The sequence below is a fragment of the Myxocyprinus asiaticus genome, chromosome 18 (genome assembly GCF_019703515.2).
Source record: "Myxocyprinus asiaticus isolate MX2 ecotype Aquarium Trade chromosome 18, UBuf_Myxa_2, whole genome shotgun sequence".
NCBI classification, from domain to species: Eukaryota; Metazoa; Chordata; class Actinopteri; order Cypriniformes; family Catostomidae; genus Myxocyprinus; species Myxocyprinus asiaticus.
Window position 1 is genome coordinate 27,525,082 of NC_059361.1, and position 17,102 is coordinate 27,542,183.

A 17,102-nucleotide genomic window follows, 5' to 3' on the forward strand; every position below is an offset into this window, starting at 1 on the left:
ACATGAGCACTTCATCTAAAAATCAGTAAGACAGTATTTTCGAACAGAAGCTACCATACTTGTACATCTACTTTGAAGTGATAACATGAGTATTACCATCATCTGTCAATTCTAGCATGAGCACTCAAGTAAGATGTGAACATAGTATGAAGCCAGAGGGGTGACAATCTGCGGGAGCTCAAGTCATTTACAACATGCTATAAAACATATATGTAAGCTAATGCTCTGCAACAGAATGTCAGAACTGTAAATGAGTGAAAAAGCATTTATTAGTGCACTAATTCTTTCTCCAGGAGAATATTTACACATTTTCTGCCTAAGTGTGACTGGCGACACACAATGCTTGTACTGGGTGCACAAGGCAGTGGTAAAATCAGAGCGATTTTCATCTCAAAAGAGCCAGTTACTCTCTATGTTTCTCCCTCCCACTTCCTCTCTCTCTCTCTCTCTCTCTCTCTCTCACTCTCTCGCTCTCTCTCACTCACTCACTAATTCTTCACTCATCTTATAAATGCACTTTAATGCACAAGTTTAATGTTAATGCATTCATTGTGTTTTTCAGAGATGTCAAACAAGGATGCACATTTAGCTTTGAGTTTTACAAATGAAGTGAAAGAGGAATATAATGCTAGTGATAAAGTCAGTGATAGACCAATATATCAGCCTGGCATCACAACATGTCCAGGTCGTATTTCATCCCAAAATCAAAAGCAAAAAAGAAATTCTATTTTGCATGAAAAGGAATCTATTTTAGGTGCAATTTTAGAATTATGTCATTATTTTCATGACAGTTAAAGTGATAGTTCACCCAAAAATTTAAATTAGCTCATCATTTACTCACCCTCATGCCATGTCATATGTGTATGACTTTCTTTCTTCTGCTGAACACAAATGGAGATATTTAGACGAATATCTCAGCTCTGTAGGTTCTCACAATGCAAGTGAATGGGTACCAACATTTTGAAGCTCTAAAATGCACATAAAGGCAGCATAAAAGTAATCCATCATACCCCAGTGGTTAAATACTGTATATATCTTCATAAGTGATATGATAAGTTTGGGTGAGAAACAGATAAATATTTAAAGGGGTCATGAAATGGAGAATACAATTTTCCTTGATATTGAGACATATAAGAGGTAACTGTACTAGAAAAACACACTGTAAATTTCTAAAAAGAGCATTTATAGTTGCCACCCTGCTGAAACATCTCGTTTTGAAATCTGTCTGTTCGTGACGTCATGACACATTGCTCATTTGTATTTACACATCCCAAATCTGAGACATCACACCCTTAGCCCCACCCACTGGTGTGCAGTTCAAGCCAATAGAGCAGGCCTTCCGTGGCTAACTGTTCCTATCATAACACCAAAGGGGATCCATCTGGACTATTTTGAATTATTTTGTATATGAACAAGAACTTGTGTATATGAACACAGATTCTTTGTGTCAAGTTTCAACTCTGAAAGGGAGAAGCAATTATTTTTCATTCAGCTGCTGCCTCTTGTTTTGAGCACAAAACATTCCTTCACACATCTACACTATTTTTAATTGTTGGTGTATGTAAACATAGGACATCTTTGACGATGGACGTCTTTGACAATGGACGTCTTTGACCATTTCGGTGTGTTTCCGGCAATGTGTACCTCAGTGCGCCTACAGTATGTGTGTGCATCATTTCACCGTTCTTTGGACAATGATGTGTTAGTTTTTTTCAGCTCATGTCAGCGTTGATTGCTCATAAATCATTATAATACGATTCAAGCTTTGCAAAGGAACTGTTATTGAAAGACAGGGCAGTTAAAAACACTTCAAAATTGTAAGTAAACCATTTCATTCATGAATATTTCAAATGTCATGACTGTTTGATTGTTTATGGTGCTGAGTGTTAACAGTTGTGCTTGAGATTAATAGTTTAATATATTCAGATGCAATGTGTTGGATGTGCACTGTGTAAACCCTGCGATTTTGTTTTACAATTTTGAGGGGCTTATTCATTCTCTTCTGACTGAGTTTGCTGAATTTAAGGGGCTGCATGATGTTAGCCAATCATAACAGTGGGTGTTTACATTGAAGTTTTAAGGAGGCACTTAGGCCAAAACCGAGCATTTCAGACAGAGGGCCGAAAACAGGGTGGAAAATGATCATATATTACTAAATTGTGACTGTTTTGGTACAAAAAAACTTTTATAACATTATCATTGGACCACAGGGAAGATAATAAAATGATAAAAAAAATAGCACTTCATGACCACTTTAAGTCCGTTTTAACCATATATTCTCCTCCCTGCCTAGTAGGTGGCGATATGCACGAAGCATGAAGATCGCCAATAACATAAGAAGAATGTGAAAGTAGAGATTGATTGTAAAAAAGGACTTAAATATTGATCTGTTTCTCACTCACACCTATCATATCACTTCTGAAGATCTGGATTTAACCACTCAAGTCATATGGATACATTTTATGCTGCATTTATGTCCTTTTAGAGCTTCAAATTTTGGTACCCATTCACTTGCATTGTGAGGACCAACAGAGCTGAAATATATTTTTTTTAAAATCTTTGTGTTCAGCAGAAGAAAGAAAGTCATACACATCTGGAATGGCATGAGAGTGAGTAAATGATTGAAGAATTGTAATTTTTTGGGTGAACTATACCTTTAAGCACACTCTCCCCCCAAATTTCCATTATCATAATATATCAAAAATGTCTTTGTAAGTCTTGTAATTTATATCATTCTCAAAGTTCTTTCTCATTAAATTCTCATTACTGTATTACAGTAGTTATGTTTTATTTAAATCAGCATAAATTAAAGACAGTACAAACTAATTCTACCATGAAGTATAAATTCTTAAATTATTTAAATAGGCACATTTTTTAAATAATGTAAAAAAAAAACAAATTTGTTTTAAAGTTCATTTAAGATAAACTCACCTCCACTGAATTCTGTGCTTCACTCATCTTGTTGACAGTAGTCTGAAACTCACCGATAAAGTCATGGCCTCCATCATTGTCGTAATCGTAGCACAGCACCTACAGTATGACATCACACATTTACTTTGATATGTGACTTATACGAACATGACGAAAAGGTATGGATGCAAATATTTTTGCATGAATAAACAGTATATTTGATCACTGTCCCTAGAAATCAATCTCCAACATTGTGCTAGTTTCATGTATTTTGTATCACTCTTCCTTCTCACATAATAAAATAATTTCAACTCAAATCAATATTTCATGTCTATTTATTTGTTTAGTTGGTAAGCAACTGTATAATAACTGGGAAAATGTGCAGTCATGTAGTCATTTTCCCAAAATAAACTTCTTCAGGATGATACAAGACCCAATCATCATTTATTTTGCGATAATGACTGTACATTATCCCTTAACGCACCTTGATGTTTCTGTCCACATCTCCATTACAAAGTGAAATTAGAGGCACAGTGAAGGACTTCCATACAGGATCCAAAGTGTTCTTGATGACCTAAAAATCCATATAAGAATAAATGGCAGTAGACATTTTCCCTGCATCAACTCAACACACCCTCTACTCTTTCCATCAGTAATTCCATATCCATTATGTGGTCTGTTTCAGCCTCTTCCAGCTCATTTATTGTATTGTTACCTTTGTAAGGCATCCACAATAGATCAGATATTTTTTGGCCTTCATTAAATGGACGGATACTCCTAATAAAGCAGTAACATGTGTGTATAGGAGTTTTAATATCAGCATATTACTAGGGGCCTGAGTAGCTCAGCAAGTAAAGACGCTAACTAACACACCTGGAGTTGCAAGTTCAAATCCAGGGTGTGCTGAGTGACTCCAGTCAGGCATCCTAAGCAACCAATTGGCCCGGTTGCTAGGGTGGGTAGAGTCACGTTGGTTTAATCTCCTCATAAGTATACATTTATACTTATATCCTTAAGTATATCCTCATGGTCGCTATAATGTGGTTCTTGCTCTCAGTGGGGCATGTGGTGAGTTGTGCGTGGCTGCCGCGGAGAACAGCGTGGGCCTCCACACGCGCTAGGTCTCCGCGGTAATGTGCTCAACAAGCCACGTGATAAAATGCGCAGATTGACAGTCTCAGACATGGAGGCAACTGAGATTTGTCCTCCGCCACCTGGATTGAGGTGAGTCACTACACCACCATGAAGGCCTACAGCGCATTGGGAATTGGGCATGCCAAAAAGGGGAGAAAAAAAATAATTAAAAAAAATAATAAAAACATTCAGCATATTACCTCTGTTCTGTGAACCATCATCCATTTTCCATCATCGCCTTGTTTGTGGAATTCTAAATAGGGGTCTGATTTACCAAAAAAGTCCTGAAATACAGTCAGAAACAAAAACATAATCATCATCATCGTATCTATTATTGTACAAATTTGAGAGCTTTTGAGAGTGCCTGAACAGGTTATCACAACCTCTCAACTCACCTTTTTATCCAGCTTCCTCCCACACATGGTCAGGGTGATTATTCTGTTGTCTGATAACTCTTGCGCTGTTATCTAGACCAAACATAGCATATCCTGATGCTCTAGTACATGCTCTATCAATGCATATGCCTGTTATAGTGTATTATTTGGTGCCTTACTGTGATGGCCCCTTTCCCTGCTGGCTTGCCATTAGCTAAAATCAGTGGTCGATGTAGCTTCTTATTTGATACAATCTAAAACAAAACAGATAAAAAGATAAGTAGAGGCTAATTAATCACACCTGAGCTCTTAAAAGTAAATAAGTAATTTTTTTTAAAGGTATAGTTCACCCAAAAATGAACATTCTCTCATCATTTACTCACCCTCATGCCATCCCAGATGTGTATGACTTTCTTCTGCTGAACACAATAGATTTTTAGAAGAATATTTCAGATCTGTTGGTCCACACAATTCAAGTAAATTGTGGCCAGAAATTTACAGTCCCAAAAAACATTTAAAGGCAGCATAAAAGTAATCCATAAGACTCCAGTGGTTAAATCCATGTCTTCAGAAGCGATATGATAGGTGTAGGTGAGAAATAGATCAATATTTAAGTCCCTTCTTACTAGAAATCTCTACTTTCAATTTCATTTCCACATTCTTTTTCTTTTGTTTTTGGCGATTCACATTTTTTGTGCATATTGCCACCTACTGGGCAGGGAGGAGAATTTATAGTAAAAAAGGACATGCATATTTATCTCTTTCTCACCAACACCTATCATATCGCTTCTGAATAAATAGATTTCACCACTGGAGTCTTGTGGATTATTTTATGCTGCCTTTATAAGCTTATTGGATCTTCAAAGTTCTGGAAACCATTCACTTGCTTGTATGGATCTACAGAGCTGAGATATTCTTCTGAAAATTTTTGTTTGTTTTCAGCAGAAGAAAGAAAGTCATACACATCTGATATGGCATGAGGGTGAGTAACTGATGAGAGAATTCTCATTTTTGGGTGAACTATACCTTTAAATGAATAGTTCACCCAAAAATGAAAATTCACATGAAGTCAATATCTATTCTACCTCATGATGCTCCAACCCTATATGACATTTTTTCTCCATGGAACACAAAAGGAGATGGTAGGCAGAATATTTGTTTCAGTCACCATTCACTTTCATTGTACAGAGAAAAAAAAGCAATTGAAGTAAATGGTGACTGAGACATTCTGCCTAACATCTAACAACAATCAGTTTTGGAACAACATAAAGGTGAGGAAATATTTGGGGGGGAACTATCCCTTTAAGATGATCTAATATCAGAAATGATAAAACAGCATATAACAGTAAGATCTGAAAGCAGGCGGAATAAGAATATGCTACTGTACCATTCCCAGCGTGCAGGTGAACTCGCCCAGAAAATCATGCTCGTATAGCTGGGTGCTGCACTTGTCCTCATCAAACATGGCAAACTTGAACTTCTGGACCTCCTCGAAGCAGTAGTCAACTTGGAATTTCACACCAAACACTGGATTCAGGTTGTTAATGGCAGTCTCTGTTCGAGCCAGCTGGAATCGACACACAAATCAGAGGCCATGTGAATAAAAATTGATTCAAATTCTCTCATCTTTTACTCACCCTCATGCCATCTCAGATGTATCTTTCTTTCTTCTGCTGAACACAAATGAAGATTTTTAGAAGCATATCTCAACTCCTGATTGTGAGGACCTCCTGATTTTTGTAGGTCCTCACAATGCAGGTGAATGGTGACCAGAAATTTGAAGGACCAAAAGGTAAATAAAGGCAGCATAAAAGTAATCCATATGACTCCAGTGGTTAAATCCATATCTTCAGAAGTGATATGATAGGTGTGGGTGAGAAACAGATTTGCATCCAGTAACAGTGCAACTGTAATGAAAAAGTTAAATGTTAATGCACCCATTATGTGTACTTCAGATGTAAAGTAAGGATGTTGGTCTTACTTTGAGTTTTGCAAATTAAATGAAAAGAAAAGAAAATGCTAGTGAGTCGATCAAAAGTTAGTGATAGACCAATATATCAGCCTGGCTAAATAATTTATATTTTCACTGTAATTTGACAAAAACATGTCTAGGTAACATTTCACCCAAAACTAAAAAGAAACAAAATTACATTTTGCATTTAAACCAATTTTTAGGACCACTGATTAATTCAGGTACTTTAGCACTGTGAACTTCTAGTAAGTAAATGTTCTATAAAAGAAATTTCACACTCTAACAATTTTCTGGTTACACTTTATATTAGGTGTCTTTAACTACCATTTACTAACATTAGAATACATATAATACAATGTATTTACTGTGTAACTTCATGTTGTTCTGCAAAATTCTCACAAGATTCAACTTTGCTGATACTGAGGTTGAAGTATGGGTACTGTAGGTTTAGGAGTAGGGTTACGGTTAGGGTTGGAGTCAGTGGATAGAGTTAGGATAAGATAAACAGTGTAACTACAAATGTAATTAAATGCAGGTACTTTAAATGTAAGTACAATGCAACAACACCTATGTACATTTGTATAAAATCTTTAAGTACATAGTAGTTAAAGACACCTAATATAAAGTCGGACCATTTTTTTTTTATTAGCGTTCTTGAGATTATCATTAAAATTGAGGATTAACATCCAAGTGGTCTTTTTAACAACCTTTTCTACACAACAAACACATTCCTTTGTTCCACCTGTTGTTTCCATGGTTACAGTATGCTGTGAAAGAATAATTTCATGTGCTGGCTTGCCCTACTGACCAGCAGCACAGGCCTGTGATGATTGCGCTGCTCAGGGCACAATACCGTAGAGACGCATCTGTGCTCTCACACTGCAACCTTGTTTTGCTCCAAGGTTTATTTTTATTCAGTGTACAAAGACCTTTGTTCCTCATTTTTGCAAGCTATTTCAGCCCTATATGCTCCAAACTTAAGCTTTTTCTTTAAAAATGTATGAATGTCTTTTCATTATGTAAGAAAAGATCAAACCATGTGGTATTTAAAACATAAAATATATAATACAAACCACTTTTCAAGAAAAGCATCAAATTATACAATTATAATATTTTCTTTTTTTTATAAAATTATGTCAAACATTAGTGGAACATGTCCATAATGAATGTGTTGATCTACACCTGCAAGGGAACCTGTGTGAATTGTTATTAAATAAAATGACATCAAGACAATTTTTAAGTGTGACTGGAGTGTCCAAATGTGTCCAAATAGTTTATTTGGCACCACTGTCTTTTCCATATTTTCTCTATATTCTGTTTCTATATTCTATCTCATGTTATCACCAGCTGTTATCAAATGTTAACCCATATTATCAAACCGCTCATCCCCTAACACCACAATAACTCCATTAATCTGTAAATGTAAGATGGAAAGTGAACAGTTTATATTGCTCCTTACCTCCACCCAGTTGCCATCCACCTCATGGAAAAGAACACAGAAGGGGTCAGACTTTGATGCCACATCACGGTCCAGCAGGTTGGAGCCACAGACAGAAAGTTCTACCTTTGTGACACAGTGCTGGGGCCCAATGGCAGGGCATGCGTCGGGGCCTGAGCCCAGAGTACAGGCCATATAGACGGGAGTACCTCGTCTCCCACACCCTGGGGAGAACAAAAGTGTAATTTATTTAATATACTGTACATTCATCCATATTCATTTGTAGAATATTATATAAGTGACAAATGACCAAAGTGACATACAAAATTCATATATACAGTGGGGTCCAAAAGTCCACATTGAAAAATTTTAATTCAAAATTTAGCTTAATTTCAACCAGGAAAAAAACAGAACGTTTTTTGGATTTTGAAAAATTTTAAACAACAAAATGTTATAAAATGATTAAGAAATATTTAAGACTATTTCTAGGTCACCAATCAAAGAACAAAATTTGTGAAATTTACCATGTTAATTCCTTTGTACAAAAGGTCAGATTTCCTTGCATCCATTGAAGCAAACAAACATTCTCAAAACATGCTGGATAACATGGATCATCAGATTTTGTACAAACTTGTGGAGTCCATGCCAGCACAAATGAATGCTGCCATCAAAGCAAAGGGGGACATACCAAATACTAAGATATACTGAAATTCACGTACATTTTTCAATTCAACTTTCCACTAAATTGTGTGTTGACAATATAATTCCTAATGAGAAAAAAATAATAATAATTTTTACAGATGGTCTCAGACTTTTGGCCCCTATATGTGTCTATAAAGTATGTCTTAAAATGTATGATTCTCTTAAACAATCCCAGGACTGCATTATCGAAAATATTTAGAAAGGCAATTTAAAAAGTTCAAATAGAATAAAGAATTGGCTCTCATAATTATCTGTATATTAATTACTTGCAACAAGAAAAAAACAGATTGTGATCTGGAACCTTGTAAAGAAATAAATTACACAGCCTTGACTGACCTTTTCTCATAGAAATAACTTAATCATATCTCTATGAAACAAGGATACATGTTCATGGTCAACTGACAAACAGCTCCTAATATACAAAACATTAAAACACTCAATGATTTCCACACACATCAATGCAGACAGACACGCAAATACACAAACAAACAGAAAATGAGCATCACACCAGGACATGAGGAATACAGTGAAGGCTCTTGTTGCTTAGTTGATGTACCACCGTCACTTTCTGTGTTAATGTCTCAAACCACAATTAGGATATGACCACCATAGACAAAGCATGTAAGGGAAAATTACACAGGCCAAACATCTGAATCACATTAGATCACCTATTCCAAATTATATTACAATTTAGCATGTTGACAACCAGAGGTTGTTAATCTGTAATTACTGTACATAGTTAATCTGTAATTATTGTACATCATATACGACAGTACACAAAATATGTTAAACATCATTTTGTGGTTATAGAACAGCTTCAGTTAATCAGCCTATTGACCAACTTTAACTAAAGAGAGAGCAATTAGGGATGAAATGGTGATAAAGCAGCACAAAACTATTGGCTAGTTATTATCTAGTGGAGTAATCTTAGGTTAAAAGCCTATTGGACTTATATATATTTATATACTTACTGTATATGCATACAGGGTTGGGAGGGTTACTTTTAAAATGTATTCGACTACAGATTACAGAATACATGCTGTAAAATGTAATTTGTAACGTATTCCGTTATATTACTCAAGGTCAGTAACGTATTCTAAATACTTTGGATTACTTCTTCAGCACTGGTAGATTTTTCTCTGTAAAAAAAAGGTCTAAATATCTTATGCAATGTTGCTTCTAATACAAGATAAAGCAAAGTGATCTTGTTTGAAGGATTTTTAAATATTTTCAGAAATTCTCATCAAGAATAAGATTTTTTCCATAATATCAAAGGTCTTACTAGAGAAATAACATTCTGATCTAACAAGGATTTCTTGATAAAAAATTTTTGATCATGCCAGGTAACAGGTGCATGTAAAATGGCTAAAAATTGCATTTTAGCTTAGCATAAAGCTAAATATTCACATGACAATTTACACAAGGTTTATTTCTATTTCTGCAGCTTCAAACTTACTTCAAACTTACTTCTCTGTCCACTCGTATGAATGTAACACATCTTAAGAAAGTGTTTCACCGCTGTTCAATACGCTCTTTGGTTCATATCATATATATGGATAAATGTTTTCCAACTGAATAGACTAAACCTAAAATGAAACAAATGACAATAAAAGTAATCTCTTCAGTAATCAAAATAAGTTTTGAATGTAACTGTATTCTCATTAACAGCTGATTTAACTGTAGTGGAATACAGTAATATATATTTTGCATTTTAAAAACTTAATCCTGTTACATGTATTCCGTTACTCTCCGACCCTGTTTACGTACAAGTATATAAATACACAGAGCCTGTGTATATACACACACACACAAACACACACACACACACACAGATATATATATATATATATATATATATATATATATATATATATAATGATAAATAATATATATGTATATATAAAAAAAGAAAATCACTCACTCACCTAAGTTTCCATCCCAAAACGGCACCTTATATTTTTGTTTCTAACCTCAAGGGTGTTTCAGATTCTATATGAACTCTGCAATCAAATAACCATTATATGGCGCAGCAGTGTTGGCAACCATTCTCAGAATAATGACACTGTAACAAAGTTCGAGGAATGAGGAAGTGGGAGATGGCAAATCCAACTCAAAGGTACATTTATTAATAACACAAAACAAATTCGCTTAATGCCATAACGGTAAGCTTCACATATAAACACTCAAACGCTCTGGGAATGGCAGCCGCCACCACACACGACTTGTCAGCTAGGTTCTCTCTCTCTCTCTGAGGTCTGGCCCCCTTTTTATTTCCCTCGTCTCAAACTGCGAACATAGAAACAGCAATTACCAGCAATTAATCTCAGGTAAAAACCCTTACTGCTTCCTCTCTCCCCGGACGAACGCTCGACCATGCCCTCGCCTCCACATACCCCCACGCCTGACTCAGGCTGGGGGAACTGTCCGGCCTGCCCACTGCCCACCCCCCCCACCCCTTTCTGGAGAGGAAGTCTGTGACAGCCATCTGCACCCCCGGCCTGTGGACCACCTCGAACTTAAACGGCTGGAGTACCAGATACCAACGGGTGATCCGTGCATTGGCATCCTTCATGCGGTGGAGCCATTGGAGTGGGGCATGATCTGAACAGAGGGTGAATGCTTGTCCCAACAAATAGTAGAGGAGAGTGAGGACCGCCCACTTGATGGTCAAGCACTCCTTCTCTATGGTGCTGTACTTCATCTCTCTCACAGAGAGCTTCCGACTAAGGTACAGCACCAGGTGCTCCTCCCCCTCCACCACTTGGGAAAGTACAGCACCCAGCATCCAGCCCCCTGTCCGATGCATCCATATGCAAATCAAAAGGGAGAGAGAAGTCAGGGGAATGCAGAAGCGGCCCGCCACAAATTGCAGTTTTTACCAGTGTGAATACTTGTTGGCATAGCTCCGTCCACTGTACCAGGTCTGGAGCTCCCTTTTTAGTGAGATCAGTCAGCGAGCTGGTGACATCCGAATAATTAGGCACAAACCTTACGATAATAGCCAGCCAGCTCCAGGAACTGTCTCACCTCCTTTTGATCTTGGGTCTCGGGCAGGTTGCAGTCGCTGTAGTTTTATCAATTTGGGGCAGCACCTGACCATGACCCAAGTGGAACCCCAGATACCGTACCTCCACCCGCCCAACTGCACACTTCTTCGGGTTTTCCGTGAGCCCCGCTCGTCGCAGCGACCTCAGAACAGCCCCCAGATGCTGCATATGCCGCTGCCAATCATTACTATAAATAATGATATCATCTAAATAGACAGTGGCATACGTAGCATGTGGTCTGAGGACCCTGTCCATAAGATGCTGAAACATAGCCAGGGCCCCAAACAAACCGAATGGAAGGGTCACAAATTGGTGTAAGCCAAACAGTGTGGAGAAGGCCGTTTTTTCACGGAACATCGGGGATCTGCCAATGTCCCTTTGTTAAATCCAATGACGAAAAAGGGAGCCATGCCCAACCAATCGAGTAGTTCGTTAACACGAGGCATTGGATAAGCATCAAATTTCAACAATACGTTAACTTTTCTATAATCCACACAGAACCAGACCGAGCCATCGCTCTTAGGTACCAGAACCACCGAGCTGGCCCAATCACTGTGGGATTCTTCTATTACCCCCATATTGAGCATGGACTTTAATTCTTCCCGTACTACCTGTTTCTTGTGTTCGGGTAAGCGATGTGGACGACTATGTACCACTACCCCTGGGGTTGTCAGAGAAATTCTTTTGCAACCTGGCAACCTCTGCACATTGTGACGGCGAGAGGTGGTCTCCACAAGGGACCAGGGTGAAGTGATTGGCTTTTAGATTCACCTCCAGTCCAAGCTCCTTCCTCTCTGGAACTACCATCACCAAGAATACGAGTACCGCCTTTCTCTATGGTTTTAGTAAGTTGAGATGGTAAATCTGATATGCCCCGCCCCTATCTGTACACACTACCTCATAATCGACTTCCCCAAATCGCCGTGTGACCTCAATGGGCCCTTGCCACTTTGCGTGTAATTTTGAGCTCGATGTGGGCAGTAATACAAGTACTTTATCTCCCTGTGCAAACTCCGTAGCTGAGCTCCCCTTCCATACAGCCGGGACTGACGTTCTTGCACCTGTAGCAAATTCTGCTGTGACAGTCACCTCAGTGTGTGGAGTTTTGCTCTCAATTCAAGAAAGAACTGAATTTCATTTTTGCTCTGTGAAGGTACCTCCTCCCAATTTTCCTTCATGATGTCTAACACGCCACAGGGCTTATGCTCATATAACAATTAAAATGGGGAAAACCCTGTGGAGGCTTGCGGGACCTCTCGCACTGCAAATAGCAGGGGTTCGAGCCACTTATCCCAGTTCTGAGCATCTTCGTACACGAATTTACGAATCATATTCTTTAATGTCTTATTAAATAGTTCGACCAAACCGTATGGTTGGGGATGGTACGTGCTTGTCCAAATAAATCGTACAGCTCGCGTAGTGTATGTGAAATAAAAGCTGTGCCCTGATCAGTGAGGATTTCTTTCAGAATCCCCACTCAGGAGATAATTTTGAATTTTTTGAATAAATTTGAAGAGTGCCCTGCAAAACTACGTGCTGAAATGTTGCGCAGTGGGACTTATTATATCGCTTTGCGTATTCCACCAGAACTAACATAAAGCGATACCCGTGTGCTGTCCATTCTAATGGCCCGACGAGGTCCGTGCTGTTTTGTTCGAAAGGAACCTTGATCGATGGAAGGGGGCGCAATGACACTTTTAGAGTGGCTGGCGGATTCACCAGCTGACATTCATGGCATGCCGCACACCACCGGCGAACATCCCTGTGAATGCCCAGCCAATAGAAAAGGGCCATGAGATGGCTTAGTATTTTCCCCTGTCCCAAGTGACCTGCCATCGGATTATGATAAGCTGCCTGGAATAACATTTCCCGACGGCCCTTTGGTATCAACAGCTGTGTTGTATTTTCATTTGACCGAGTGTCCTGTGTCCCTCCTCTATTACCGGGCACTGCTCTCGAACATGACCCAGCTCCCCACAACTCCAGTAGACCAGCCCAAGCCTTCCGCCCACATTCGTGGCTTCACCTGGGATGAAGAGAGGGGAGAGGTGGGGTTTGTGGAAGCAGAGAACCCCCATGACAGAGGAGCCGGTCTTGGGGGAATGTTTCCACGTTTCCAGCAAAATAAAACATGACGATAGGAAAGGGGAGGGAGAGAACAGGGGAGGAGACATTAGATGGGGGAAGGGCATGCCGGCCCCCGGATACACTGCCAGATGTTCTTCCACTAGCTGGATTGCTTCGTCCAGCGACACCGGTTGAGTGGCATTGGACCCACTCGGCCGGGAGACGAACTGCTCCAGCACCACCATGTTGATGACATCCTCGGCGTCACTGTCCTCCTTGGCCAGCACCCACTGCCGGCAGGCGTCACGGAGCTGCTGGGCAAAGGCAAACGGGTGGCCAACCTCGCTCAGCGTTAAGGAGCAGAAACGCTGGTGATGATCTTCTGGTCTACGGCCGACCCGTTGCAAGATGGACTTATTCAGCACTGAGTAGTCCAGGAGGTTTGTGACCGGAAGCTGTTGTGCTGTGATCTGGGCTTCCAGATGGCCACTTCAGAGCTTTGGCTGTGTGCTCAAAGAGCTCCAGGTAGGCCTCAGGATCATCTTGAGGCCCCACCTTAGTGAGCAACATGTGGGGGTGCGCTGCTGCTGGGAATGGGGTGGCCGCCCCTTCCTGGGGTACTAAGCTCTGCAGCACCCGCCAGTCCTCCTCCTGGGCCCGAAGGAGCGCCTCAAAGCGCTGTTGCTGCTCTCTCCGAAGCTCCATGAGGGCCTGGTGTTGGCCCTGGTGAATGCTGGCAAGGGACCGGAAGACTTCCTCCAGCGGTGATGACTTCATGACAGTGTATCCTTCTTCCTCTATTCCCACGTATCGGCACCAGTGTAACAAGGTTCGAGGAATGAGGAAGCAGGAGACGGCGAATCCAACTCAAAGGTAAATTTATTAATAACACAAAACACATTCTCTTAACAGCATAACGGTAAGCTTCACATATAAACACTCAAACACTCTGGGAATGGCAACCGTCAACACACACGAAATATCAGCTGGGTTCTCTCTCTTACTCTGAGGTCTGGCCCCCTTTTTATTTCTCCCGTCTCTCACTGCGATCATAGAAACAGCAATTACCAGTGTAAAGGATTCAACAATAAGGAAGCGGGAAGTGGGGTGACAGTCCAGGTAAGTCAGCTTTTTATTCAGCGTTTTCAGCTTCACAGTCAGAGTTCTGGCTTTTCAGCTTCACAATCAGAGTTTTGGCTTTTCAGCTTCACAATCGACGTATACACTTTAGCTTCACAACAAACATACACTTTAGGTTCACAATAAATATACACTTCAGCTTCACAGCTTTGTGTTTCTCTGTCGCTGACTCTCTCTCCCTCACTGGCGTTCTTGGTGGCCTTTTCAAGCCCATCTCTGTCATCACTGTAACGAGACACAGGTGTTACATATCATTTATCACCAGGTGATGGCCCTTATCGCTTCCTCTCTCCCCACTGACAGACTCATGACCACGTCCCACTCCACAACCAGCAATTCATCTCAGGTGAAAACCCTTACCGCTTCCTCTCTCTTCAGATGAATGCTCGACCACGCCCTCGCCTCCACAGACACGTTCCACATGACTGTGATGCCATGGAAAATGGGATGTACAGTCACAACAGTGTGAGCTGCCTGAATACTCAAGCTCCCTTAGGAAACCTTGCACAAAAAAGGACAACCGGATAGAGACAGGTCAATGTCAGAGACACTGCAATAATTAGTAGCCCTCTGTCTAACCCTGCAGCCCATTTATATCGGTGTTGTCTTGGAACAATGTCCAAAAATCATTTAGTGTCTTTTTCTGACATGGGTTCACCCATTTGTGGTCAAAATGGCAATGCATTCTGAGATGACACCATAAACATGACTTAATCTATGTGATCATCAACTCTGAACTTCATTACTTATCTGCAAAGTGCAGTACTACTAGACAGAAGACGTCCAGAAACAAAAGTGCAAAACAAGTGTATATTCAGGCGTGGAGTATTTCGTTATGTCTTTTTTATCTATTTAAATGATTGCATTGCTTATTGTAAAACCGTAAAAAAATGATGTATGAAATTTGCAGGCATATTTCATTGCTGGGCCAATAAAGAAACCAGACTGCTTAATAACGATCGACACTTTGCAAAGAAAATCACATAGCTTAATGTATCTCTAAGAAATGTCTCTGTAAGAAATACAATTACAATCAAAGAAATACAATCAAAGAAATACATTTAAGTAAGTTGCAGAAAAGTTAAACAAGTGCTCAACTGTGAAGAACACATACTTAAATGTTCAAAACATAGTTAAGTGCAAAGTGCTCTGTCAGCCCCCTTGACTTTATAAGACATTTCATGAGAGAGAGAGAGACAACATTTGTGGCATGCTGCTGATTACCACAGAAATTAATTTAGACTCATCCCTGAATTTGTAAGAAACAAACATCATGTGTACAGTAATACACTTATGGTAAAGTCTATGGGACAAGGCATTGCAGTGGCATTGCAATAAATGTAAAAATAAACAGTTTCGAAAACAGCCATTATAACACAACATAAGACTACTGTAATTGCTTACCAACCGTGCAAAGTTACATCCAATATTTCACCTCCTGTCATGATCATGTAAAGACAGTAAAGAAAAAGATCTAACTCTCTGCAAAGTACTGTTTATATTGTGCAAACTCCACCCACACAAAGTGTGTAGTAAACGCATAACCATAGTTAATTTGCCTAGAGCAGTAGTCCCACTGTTAAAAGGATGATTTAGACAACTTTATAGCTCAAATAACACACAATTTTGTATGGAAGATTTAATATAAGTGCTTTAACAAAAACACAAAGTTCACATTCTGCTTTTAACACCTCCAGATTGCCTTGCCCCATTGACTTTTTATTGTAAGTGCATTACTGTAAATGCTATTCATTTTTGTTTGTTTTTTTACAAACTGAGGGATGAGTCAAAATGTTCTGTGGTTATTGAGAGCTTAACTTGATGTGTATTGCACTAAGAAGATTCCTTTAAATGTAAAAGAAATACGAGCCATAGATGTCAAGTTTTTAGTGTAAACTGGGTCTACTGTAATGTTTAATAGTGATTTAATCTGACTTAAACCTGACTGTAATTGTGTGCCAACACGGAAAAAATTATCTGTTGGATTTAATTAAAATATATATGTAGCATTTTTGCATCACACTTTTTAAGTAAATTACAATTATGGTCATTTTATGTCAGCATAACTAGAAAACCTGCGTTAGATATACACTAGATATACGCTAGATATATATGTATCAGCTCATTCAACTTGTTACTTAAAAATGTATGTTACACTAATAAGATTTAAAAACTAATAGCATTTTGTTTTGAATTAACTTTAATATTATTCTTTCTAATTAATTTATCTGGCTCAAAAGAAAGTAATGACTGAGGTCAGTTATTAAAAATTGATCCCCAGAAGAAATGCTGATAAAGCTGCACTTCAGCTATGCACA

The 17,102-nt window shown here is 39.1% G+C and overlaps 1 protein-coding gene across 9 annotated transcripts in view; it reads right to left on the reverse strand.

Moving 5' to 3' along the window:
* LOC127455987 (copine-2-like) overlaps nt 1–17,102 on the reverse strand; it is a 74,304-nt gene that overhangs the window by 26,109 nt on the left and 31,093 nt on the right. For 6 of the 9 annotated variants that reach the window (XM_051724231.1, XM_051724235.1, XM_051724229.1 and 3 more), the window contains 2 exons: nt 7,850–8,052; nt 5,847–5,985 (listed from right to left, as the gene is read on the reverse strand). In XM_051724231.1, the coding sequence (XP_051580191.1) occupies nt 7,951–8,052 (102 nt within the window). In that variant the 3' untranslated portion in view covers nt 5,847–5,985; nt 7,850–7,950. Of the gene's footprint in view, nt 1–2,931; nt 3,031–3,394; nt 3,485–4,244; nt 4,329–4,439; nt 4,512–4,597; nt 4,673–5,805; nt 5,986–7,849; nt 8,053–15,127; nt 15,286–16,192; nt 16,209–17,102 lie in introns of those variants that run through there. The other 3 variants (XM_051724239.1, XM_051724238.1, XM_051724232.1) reach the window with 3 other exon arrangements.